We start from the raw sequence: 11,928 nt of genomic DNA on the forward strand, positions 1-11,928 counted from the left end.
ATCCAAAGTGATATTACTATACGTTGTGCCGTCCTTTTGTTCCTGTATCAGTCCTTGCCAAAGCCTCATATTTCCGAAAAATCATCATTAGCTCATGTTCCCATTAATTAAAGTTAATCAAGTTTATTTACAATCACATTAATAACAGAGCCAACCTGCACATCGCAATGATTCAATGCTTCATTTAGTGGTTGATGATTATGAGATGCTGGATGTCAAGATTTGGATAATTTAGCATTTTTTAAATTCAAAACAGGTTGTTCCATCTCTTCCTCTCTTTTGTTTATGAATAAATTATTTCTCATCATTGGCTTCTCTCCCTGTTCATTATAACTGAAATTATTGGCCAACACTTTCACTCATACTAATTCACCAGGCTGCCCTCTAACCACACACACACTTGCCGCACAAACACACGCAACACACACACACACACACACACACACACACACACACACGTATCTAGAAGCACAGTATTGACCCGGGCTGTCAACAAAATCGATTAACACAAACACACAAGACAACCCACACACAGAAATAGATAGATAGATAGATAGATAGATAGATAGATAGATAGATAGATAGATAGATAGATAGATAGATAGATAGATAGATAGATAGAAAGATAGATTAATGACTTATCCAACGAACAGAACTATACTATAAAAAAAAGCTTAATTACGAAACAATAAGATATTACAAAAACAAGGTCAAGGTTCTGATGTAATAGTGGCATGTTTCCACCATCAGGCATCTTTCCTCCATCCATCCTGCTTTTGTCACTGCTGCATTGGAAACAGCAACACGAAGTGCCAGGTCACTCTTTGCACCTGATGAGGAGTGAGCAAAGAACCAAATTTACATTTTCCTTTTCAATACTTTTCAAGGCCAAGATAACAGCCAGAGAACAAAAACAACCCAATGTCTTGCCCACTGCTCAATGTCTGCACTGGGAACTGCATCAGAGCCGTTCCTATAGGTAAGTATAACTGGAGCTTCATATGCAGTGCAGACTGTATATTGTATACAAATCTTGTTTCCTAAGAAAATGTATTCATATACAGTATAACAATCGGTCCACACTGAAATATTTCAAAAACGATTGAATGTATTGCCATGACATTTTCTACATGTGTGTCCCACACAGGATTAATCCAACTTAATTTGGTGATTCCCTGACTTTTCATTTAGAACCACCAGCAGGTCAAGGTTTTACTGTGAAATAGCTCAACAACTATGGACTGTCATGAAATTGTGTACACTTATTGTCCCCAGTTGTTATTTCACTTCAGATGTTACTAATTTCTTTCGATAATGTGTGAAAGAAAATGTTTCACAATTGTTCAATGACAAAAGGCATGTGCAACAGTCAAGTTTGCGATTTCTTGATTTGCTACACTATTTCTTGCAGAGAAAATCCCTTCCTGAACTGACCAACTTCTTGGTAGTAGGAGTTCCTGACGACATGTGTGTTGTATATACAAACATCCTCCATGGGTAGAACACACACTAACCCTTAAGCTCAAATCCCCTCTGACCAGATGTTGCAGCTTACAGGGACAGACCAGGCAGTAATGAATGGCTAATCACATGCTCCCTAATGAAGCGATCGAGCAGGGCAAGTTCCCATAGTGTCTGGGAGGTCGCCCATGTTCTGCTGTGATTCACTGGGATCAAATCCCTGCCTAATTTATGCTGTCACATTTCTGTCTCACCTCTCGTTTCTGTCTGCCTGCAATGACAAATATGACTTACAGAACTGTGGATGAAAATTGGAATGAAACGTTAAGAGAGAAAAAGAGAAGAGTGGGAAACATAAAAGTAGAAAAAAAAATAACTGAAGAGAAACAGAGCGAGAAGGATGGAGGGAGAGAACAGAAGAAAGAAGCAGAGAGAGCAAAAAGAACTAACTTAGGCAAATAAACACAAAGCAGCCACACACGGATCCACTCAGGTTTGTGTCATATGTAGATTATTGAATTTGAACGACTGCAGAGAGAGAAAGAGAAAAAAAATCTTTTGTTGATTTCTACATGTAGTATTCCTTTAAATAATACCTGCTGCACACACACACACCCACACACACACACAGCAATCATAAGATTCAGAAAAGAGCTCTTGGATCGGTTTGTTGGAGTAAGCTAAATGTTCTCAGTCAAAGTATCCTACAGCTGTAGTTGAAATAATAGTCCCAAGCATCTATCACCTTACTTCCTAGGCTTGATCTCATGATAAGAAAGGATTATTTTGACTTCAGCTCTAAAGCTAACAAAGTTACTATATTAACAGATCTTAGAGAGGAGCAGCAGGAGGAGTGCATCAGAACATCCATTTCAGAAGAAAATGCATAAGTTACATTTTAACACATGATATGCTAATATTGCCACATAATGACATATTAACATGCAGGCATGTTCAACTGGAACTAAAATGTTCCCCCCCCCTCCTCCCAAAAAAAAAAAAAAAAGGGGGATGGGAGCTCACTTGGAAGGTAGGGGAGGAGAGAAGGAGAGGATGGGCGTGGGATGGGTGGACCGGTAAAGGAGATTGGAGAAGAAGACTTACCCTCATCTTGTGCCTTAGAGGGGGAATGGGAAACTAGGGCCAGTAACACCAGTGGAGCCCACAAGCACCACCTAATCTGTCCCGGTGACAACATCCTCACAAGCAGCAGTCTAGACCTGCACAGAGAGAAGGAAGATTATGTTGACAAAGAGAAGAAAATGCAAAGCAAAGAGGGAAAAAGCAAGAAAGACTCTGTGGTTCATGAAGACCCACCTTGCCCACATGGCACTGATCTGGAATCAGTTAACTCCTGTCTAATATCCACTTTGATACAATTACAGAGCAGTAGTTTGATAGTCTAGACTGACCGCAGAGCAGTGGTTGAGCCTCCCGCCCACATAGAACAGGCTAAGGGCGAAACAGTGGAGGACTTTGTTTGAGGGAAGAGTGGACACGAAATGAAAAAAAGAAAAAGAAGAAAAAGAAAAAAGATGGAGGGCAGACAGTGTGATAGACAGACAGGGAGAGGGCAGTTTGATGTCTGTTCAGCGAGGGAACATTTTATGGGAACCATTGTCTCCACAAGAGCAAACACATGCTCCTCTCTCCTCTTCCATATGTCATCTCCTCCTTTCACCATTCACTTTATGTTCTCTGAACCCTCTCTTCCTTTCCCTCCTCTCCTTCTTCACCACCTCCACCTCCTCTCCATTCTGCCACTCAATATTACACACCGGGGATGAACATAGACGGACATACTTATTATTTCTCTCCTTGGGAAACACACACACACGCTGACAGTCGAATGAATAAAACAGCACATGCAACAAAAGTTGTTTCAGGATTTGAATCATTCTCTAATGTAGAGGTGAAGGAATGGCCAGCTCCTTCAATTCACAGACTGTCAAAAGGCCAGAAATATGACAATGCATATTGATGAGCATCAAAAACATTTTTTTATATAAAAAGCCTCAGGACATGAGGAGGGAAATGAGTTCCACAGAAATAATTCTCTCTTAGTCTCTCTCTAACACTCAAATGAGAGTTAATCTCACTAAAATGAGAGTAGACAGTCTCAGAGTGAGGTTCAATTAAAAAAGTCTCTCTCTTGACAAATGTGATGAAACATAAACGAACATTGCAGCAAAATATAAATCACATTAAGCCAGAAAGTTTCCCTTGTCTTCAGTTTGCGTAATTTCCTCCTGTCCAAAGGGGAACTTTTCAACTGGTTAATTGGTTAATGAAAACCAGGGTAAAGGCGTCGCCCTCATTAAAAATAGGCAGGCTATGTGCTTAATGTGCATGCTGCTTTTTAAAGGCTATTTGTGGAATCGAGTTTGCAGACATACTCAAATACAAAAATTAAGGCCGTAGACGATCTCTCGCACGCAATTATTTTATTCTTGGAAAACTGTCTTTAGCCAAATAAAATCAACATTTTTCCACCTGCCTTCGAGACTGCACAACTTTGACTGACCGTATCTCCAATATGTGTCTTCAGTGATAAAGTGCTGCTGACTGGTTTAGATTAAGTTTCTCAGCCAGATTTGGGTCAAACAGTCTAGCGCCGCACACCTGAGACCGACTCACGCACGCGCACGCACGCGCGCGCACACACACACACACACACACACACACACACACACACACACGCGCGCGCGCGTACAATGAATGAAATCTTCTTTACCTCTCCAGCATCAATTCGAGGCGTCCTTTTATCCCCAAAGGAAATCCTCTGAATACTAGGATGGTTGGTTCCTCTTTCTTCTTGTTCTTTCTCTCCCTCTCTCTCTTTCTCTCTCACTCCTTCTCTCCGGATACAATTCGGTCAGTCCGGAGTGGGTGTTTCTCTCCTCGTTATTCAGCCATCCCTCCCTCCAGCTATTCCTCCCTGTCCCAACCCTTTTCTTCGTCCCGGTTCATGAGAGAGAGAGAGAGAGAGAGAGAGAGAGAGAGAGAGAGAGAGAGACCCAGTGCCGCTTCACAACAACCTCCGCTGCCAACCTGCAGGTTCCAATCCGGCTTCAGCCCCTCGGGGCCCTTTGTGTGCGCCTTCGCGATCACGACGGGACTTCTTGTAGGCACATATCCGGAATCTGCGGCTTTAAAGGAACAACATGGTCGTTGCTGAAACTCGTTTGTTGTATGTTTGACTTGTAGAAAAAAGTCCGGCTGAAAATGGCTCAGTGCGCTCGGAGCAGGTGCTTGCCTGCTGCGCTGCGAGCTCCGGTGTTAAAGGCACAATGACGCAGGGTTTTCTCCTCAGCTGAAAGTTATATTTACAAAAGAAACTATCTTACTATAGCTGTAAATCCACATGGAACATCTCAATTCATAGTTTCTCTCCAATACAAAAATGTCCACATATAAATAAGTCAGTTTGAAGAGTTTATTTCCATAAAACAACCGGGTAATTGCTGATGGAACCCTATAATGGCTGCAGACCACTTTACTTAGCCTATTTCTAAAACAGAAGGCTAATCTTAAGCTACCTGTTGGGAGATTTTGTATGTCAAATCAAATCAAAGTCAAGTGATTTAACCCAAATTCATTAATTAAGAAAATCTGATTGAATACCAAACATTTTAAACTTTACAATTTTTTTAAGAGGGTCTCTGAGTGCTCAGTCAAACTTCTGTTTATTCACTGATGTTTGATTTGTCCGTTATTGTTTTAAAAATAAACTGTTAACTTTACAGAACGTTTAGTTTCTAGATGGCTGAAATCAGAGGTTTTATGGCTGTATAGGCCAATTGTCCAATTAGCAAATCATGTAGCCTAGGTGAAATCAGTCAGCTGATATTTTTAAAGGAATAGTTGGACATTTTGGGAAATCTTACTCACATTCTTGCCGAGAGTTAGATGAGAAGATCTGGTGTCTGTTAGTGAAGTTACAGCCAGGGGTGATTAACTTAGCTTAGCTTAGGTTAGCATTAAGACCGAAAACATGGGGAAACAGCTAGCCTGGCACTGTCCAACAGTAAAAAAATAAAATAAAAATCTGCCTACCAGCACCTCAAAAGCTCACAAAATAACATACTGTGTCTTGTTAGTGCAACCTGTACAGAAATCCCAGAGTCAAAATGACAAGATTGGTTATGTGAGGCAGGCTAGCTGTTTTCCCTTGGTCTTTATGCTAAGCTAAGCTAACGGTCTCCTGGCTGTGTATCTAATGGGAGAGTGGTATCGATCTTCTCATCGAACAATTGACAAGAAAGCAAATAAGCATATTTCGCAAAATTATGATTAAAATGACCAGTTGGGCTGAGAAAAAAATACTTGACACTTTATAATCCTGTTTATACACTCAGCTCTCCTCTGCTTCTGAAGACACTTTGTGACGTGCCCTGAGGGGGGAAGAATGGAAGTCATGGGAAACAATGGTGAAATGTGTCAGTGGCTGGCTAAGTTAAAACGCCAAATAGCTTTACTCCAGGTGTGCCCCTGGGGCACTACACCACACACACACACACACACACACACACACACACACACACACACACACACACACACACACACACACACACCTTAGCCAAACAAATGTCCAGATGCCATGAACACTGTAATCATGTGGATAAGGATTCACTGTCCTCCTCCCTCCTTCCTCCTCTTTCTTCCTCCAGCCTCTTCCTGCCTTCCTGTCCGTCTGTCGTTCATCTGTTGCCCGTTTGCATCAAACCCCACACCAAAAAAAAAACAGCCCTGGTTGCCAGAGTCTACAGCCATAGCGGCATTTTAATAGGCAAAATCAAAGCTCGTAATTCACCTGCTCAAATCATTTGAAAAGGACTTGATGTCCTAATATTTCATACATCACATTTAAGACAACATTAAAACCAATTAAGCTTAGCTAGTTGTGCTCTCTGAAAAAAAAAACAGTAAAGTTAGAATGTACTGAAACTGTTATATGAAACAAATTATACAAAAAATAATGTGCAGTAATATTTGGTTAACTTTTTATTCTGAGTGGCCGCAGTCCCAGGTGGCTTTTATTTGACTGCTCTCTCTAGAGACGCACAGGCCAACAGACCTAAAGACCTGCCCGATGGATGAACCATGCTGCTGTTCTCCCTGCAAGTCCCTTTTTCTTTTCTTTTTTTTGTCATCTATCCATTTCTCTTGATGTCTTCCCTCTGTGTTCTTTGTCTGTCCCGTTATTATTTATTTTATTTCTACCTTATTTCCCTTCTTGTTCCCTCCATCTTTCACCCTATTCCTAATCTATTTATCCTCCTTCTGTCTACCTTTCCGCCGTCGCTGTCCATCCCACCTGTGGATCTGATGAATAAATGCATCAGTCACATGATAGAGTTGATCCACAGGTCATTTATCTCAGCGCCATATGGTCCAACTGTGAAGCCCCATAAAGTTTTTAAAGTCATTTCACTGCAACAAATATCTGTTTACTGCAGGTACTTCTCCTTCCCAGTGGGCATAGATAATTTAGCATTACTGTCATACAAACAAGAAGTTTAATACTAAAGTAAATAGTTGATGGCCCAGACATCCTGATTCCTGTTATACAAGTCTGTGGCGTGCAGTGGGGAATCTTAGTTTTTACCTTCAACAATTGTACGTATAATGCCCCTCAGGAATTATAAAAATGTGTGCCGTTTAGATCAGCTGTCTCACTGTGTATGCATACAGGTGATATGTGACAGATCTTAGATTTGTAAAAACCTGGATGGTGCAGCACCAGGGGACTTTGTGGCGAGACAGTATGGATAAAAAGTAAAAACTTTGACAGCCAATTATACTCAGCCTGACACTGAGAAGGTTTGGGGAAGTGTTACACACACAAAACACTGCTTCTTCTTTTTTTATAATTGAAACTGCATGCGCATAATTTTTCATACATATTCTTTCCTCCAAGATGCAACTTTTTTGGTAAACTGAGTTTTTGTATGGCATCTTAGTCAGGAACCTTCAAATTGATAATTTAATGTTTGGTGACATTGTTGGTAATAAGCAGTCATTCCACTGGTGTTTGCACTGGACCAACCCATTGTAATAATAAAAATGATCAAACTCCACCACATCCTCCTGTATTTCCTCTACTTTCCTGTAATTATTAGAAACAAGTGACCATTGTTGGCTTTGACAAACAAAGAAAGCATCATTTCCTGTTAGCAGAGGATTTCTCCCAGGAAACAGGAACCCCGTCATTTGTGTTTATACAAGCGCATGCTTAAGCTTGAACTGGGTGAAAGACAAATGTTTAAGGTATCAATCAGCAAGAGAGAGACAGATCTCAAATATTGCTGTTATTAATAGGAAAAAGCTGCGTGTCTTCAAAAAGTTGACAGAAAAAAAACTGCAACCTCCTGCAATTCAGAAGCTGCAGCATTCAGTAATGGGATTTTTTCTTTTTCATTTGATTCTGTTTGACGAGTCAGACATTTGCACACACACACACACACACACACACACACACGCACGCACACACGCAGAGAGAAACAAACAAACACACAGTGACAAAAGTCTGCTCTCTGCAAACACACTGAATATTACATTTAAACAAAGACCTGAAATTGTTTTGCTTTCTTTCGCTTTCACACACACAAAAGCGCATGCTGTCGACACACACACACACACACACACACACACACACACACACACACACACACACACACACACACACACACACACACACCTGAAGCCCCCTGCCCTACATTTTTAAGGTGTGGGGCTTACAGTGTCAAAGTGTCATTCACACACACAATGAGCTGCCTTTAAACCAGCAGAAAAAAAACATGGTTTGTTTGTCTTATGAACTCAAGTAAAAGACCTGGACAAGTTCAAGTAGAGTTGACACATAAAAGGGGGCACCACACACACACACACACACACACACACACACACACACACACACATTCTGCTCTTCAGCTCCCTTTTAATAACAAGCAGCAGGTTAATATGAGGGCAGCAGCAGGCTGAAGTGACCCCCAGCCTACTGATTAGCCCAACTAGTCACAGTTATTAGCCGGCTTGTCATCTGGTACCAGGCTTGCTGTTCCCAGAGGGCTGCTAACCAGACAGCTCTTAAGGTCATGATACATTAAGCAACTTGTCATGGTGGGACGCATGGATGGAGATGATGTATTCCAGAAAATAGTTATTTGTTTAAAAAACGTATGTTATTTTTGGTAATAAGTACAGTATGACCAAAGGGATCTGTAACATGCAGTGCATTCACTACAGTTGCACACAGAGTTTTTGTCATTGACAACTATTAGACACATTTTTAATTGTATTTTATGTCATTTTAAACTGTATGTAAGTCTAATGTATTTTATTTACAAGCCCTCCTTTCCTTCCCTTATGTGGCTTTGTCACTTGTCAGGCCGCCATTGTAAATACGAACCTGTTCTCAATTGCTTCCCTGTAAAAAATAAAGATGAAATAAAAATAAAAGATAGAGTGCCATGAAATGGCACATGGTGCCATTGGATGACATCAGGATGAATTGTAATAGCTTTGGTCCTTTAACTTTTCATGTAGCGCCATCATCAGATCAATAATTCAATATGTTCAGTAATTTGGTTTATAATGTTTACCTGCACAGCTAATGCCATTGCCTCAACTTTACTTCGTGTATAATTAGCAAATGTTAGCTTGCTAACACGCCAAACAAAGATGAGAACATGTAAACAGTATACCTGAATAAAAATAGATGATTGGTAGTGTCTTGGAAAAATGCTTAAAAACTACTTTAACCTTGAATTAGCATTCTCTCACTGATGCACCTGCATCCTTATCAGGCCCTTTAAAATAGCGTTCCTGTACCTATACAGTATCAAGTAACGTATACATCATTTCGAGTCCCACTATTTAGTTGGTAAAATAAGTTTTGAAAAGGAAATGCCAGTTGAAAAAAAGTGACTTCCTGCTAGAGTGGCTAGCCAAAATCACAGAGCTGGCAGCCACAGTCCAAGAAGCATTTGGCAGGTGGCTAATATTTCTGCTTGCTGTGACTTGTCCTGAGCTCCTTGCCTGTGGGGAGGGAAGTGGAGGACAGGAGACAATTCACTTGAAAACACAGTAATCATGCCTCAAAGGCATTTAGTCCATCAGCCTGAGTGGGCTCTGAAACATTCCTCTTCTTCAGCTACATGAGTCTTTTCTTCTCTTCTCTTTTCTTCATAATATATTCAAAAAGCTTCATATTTCCCACATGTAATAACACAGATAACCTTTATTTAATCAAAGGAGCAGCCACACTTATTGGCAGTCTGTGTCAAAAAGCTAATTCAACTATGAAGAATATTGTGTTCCAGTGAATCTTATTTCATTTTTATAGTATTACATTATTTGCTCTGCCATAATATAATGTATGACATAATTAAAAAGGATATGAAAATATAATAATAGCCTGAAACCATATTGTTAATGTCACCCAGCAATAAGATAAATATGGTGTACTTTGAGCAATTGAGAGACTTTGTAACAAAGAATTCCAACCCGGAAGATAAAAAAAAAAAAAAAACACCTTTCATTTAGAATTTCTGTGGCTTTTGTCAAACTTTATAGCAGGTTTGAAAGTCTGTGTGCTTGATTACATTCACTTATTTTAAAAATCCCATCACATTTAATCATAATTAAGGAAACACTGATGTGAAGAGTAGAGTCAGGATAGAAATGACTGAGAAATCATGTTTTCCTTGTCCTTGTCTAACACTGAATGAAACCAAAACCCTGCACCTCATATTTCTCTCTTATTTTAGCTTCTGTCACTGTCACGAGAGGGTTTCTTAGCCTCTTAATTACTTGATCTTGGCTTGTAACGTCTGCATTGGTGTTGCTTTAATTGGACCAACTGGGCTTTTTAAACCTTAATATGATCTTATATTACATGCCGCTTGGTGAATGCTTTCATCCCAGGCTTTTCAGGGCATGCACATTTTTAGTGTTGGCTCCAGTTGGAATTGGACTCCTACAGTAACTTTGGCGGTGTGACTGTGATTCTGTATGCAGCAAACTCATCGTATCAACACATTATTCACATGACAAGAACTAAATTCGCTTATAAAAATGCCCACCAAAACATCATTACTGTTTGCCACACATTTGTTCTAAGACTGACAACTTTGATAATTGAATTAGTGCAAATTGTGTTTAATAGTTTGCTGCACTTATTCTGTTCAATAAACACATTTCATATCATTGGTGAGTCACTGGTGGTTTGAATGATATACCCTCATGTCTTTCTTCTTGATCTTTCCCTCAAGTAAAAACTGTCCAGTCGGCTGTCAATTCGCGGTGTGTGTGTGTGTGTGTGTGTGTGTGTGTGTGTGTGTGTGTGTGTGTGTGTGTGTGTGTGTGTGTGTGTGTGAGCGCAACAGTTTCTAATTTCCTGTGTGTACAGTGCCTTGCGAAAGTATTCGGCCCCCTTGAACGTTTCGACCTTTTGCCACATTTCAGGCCTCAAACATAAAGATATAAAACTGTAATTTTTTGTGAAGAATCAACAACAAGTGGGTCCCAATTATGAAGTGGAACGAAATTCATTGGCTATTTCAAACTTTTTTAACAAATAAAAAACTGGAAAAAGTGGGCGGCAAAATTATTCAGCCCCTTTACTTTCAGTGCAGCAAACTCTCTCCAGAAGTTCAGTGAGGATCTCTGAATGATCCAATGTTGACCTAAATGACTAATGATGATAAATAGAATCCAGCTGTGTGTAATCAAGTCTCCGTTATAAATGCACCTGCTCTGTGATAGTCTCAGAGGTCCGTGTAAAGCGCAGAGAGCATCATGAAGAACAAGGAACACACCAGGCAGGTCCGAGATATTGGTACTGTGGAGAAGTTTAAAGCCGGATTTGGATACAAAAAGATTTCCTAAGCTTTAAACATCCCAAGGAGCACTGTGCGCGCGATAATATTGAAATGGAAGGAGTATCAGACCACTACAAATCTACGAAGACCCGGCCGTTCCTCTAAACTTTCAGCTCATACAATGAGAAGACTGATCAGAGATGCAGCCAAGAGGCCCATGATCACTCTGGATGAACTGCAGAGATCTACAGCTGAGGTGGGAGACTCTGTCCATAGGACAACAATCAGTCGTATACTGCACAAATCTGGCCTTTATGGAAGAGTGGCAAGAAGAAAGCCATTTCTTAAAGATATCCATAAAAAGTGTCGTTTAAAGTTTGCCAAAAGCCACCTGGGAGACGCACCAAACATGTGGAAGAAGGTGCTGTGGTCAGATGAAACCAAAATCGAACTTTTTGGCAACAATGCAAAACGTTATGTTTGGCGTAAAAGCAACACAGCTCATCACCCTGAACACACCATCCCCACTGTCAAACATGGTGGTGGCAGCATCATGGTTTGGGCCTGCTTTTCTTCAGCAGGGACAGGGAAGATGGTTAAAATTGATGGGAAGATGGATTTGAGCCAAATACAGGACCATTCT

At 40.4% G+C, this 11,928-nt stretch overlaps 1 protein-coding gene across 1 annotated transcript in view; it reads right to left on the minus strand.

Moving 5' to 3' along the window:
* Window positions 1-4,724, minus strand: part of col14a1a (collagen, type XIV, alpha 1a) — a 140,138-nt gene extending 135,414 nt beyond the window's left edge. Inside the window, 2 exon segments of the mRNA XM_039806678.1 lie at window positions 2,566-2,681; window positions 4,196-4,724. Coding sequence (XP_039662612.1) covers window positions 2,566-2,681; window positions 4,196-4,206 — 127 coding nt within the window. The 5' untranslated portion in view covers window positions 4,207-4,724.
* Between the last annotated feature and the right edge of the window lie 7,204 nt (window positions 4,725-11,928).

This window comes from Perca fluviatilis, chromosome 7 (assembly GCF_010015445.1).
Source record: "Perca fluviatilis chromosome 7, GENO_Pfluv_1.0, whole genome shotgun sequence".
Classification (NCBI taxonomy): domain Eukaryota; kingdom Metazoa; phylum Chordata; class Actinopteri; order Perciformes; family Percidae; genus Perca; species Perca fluviatilis.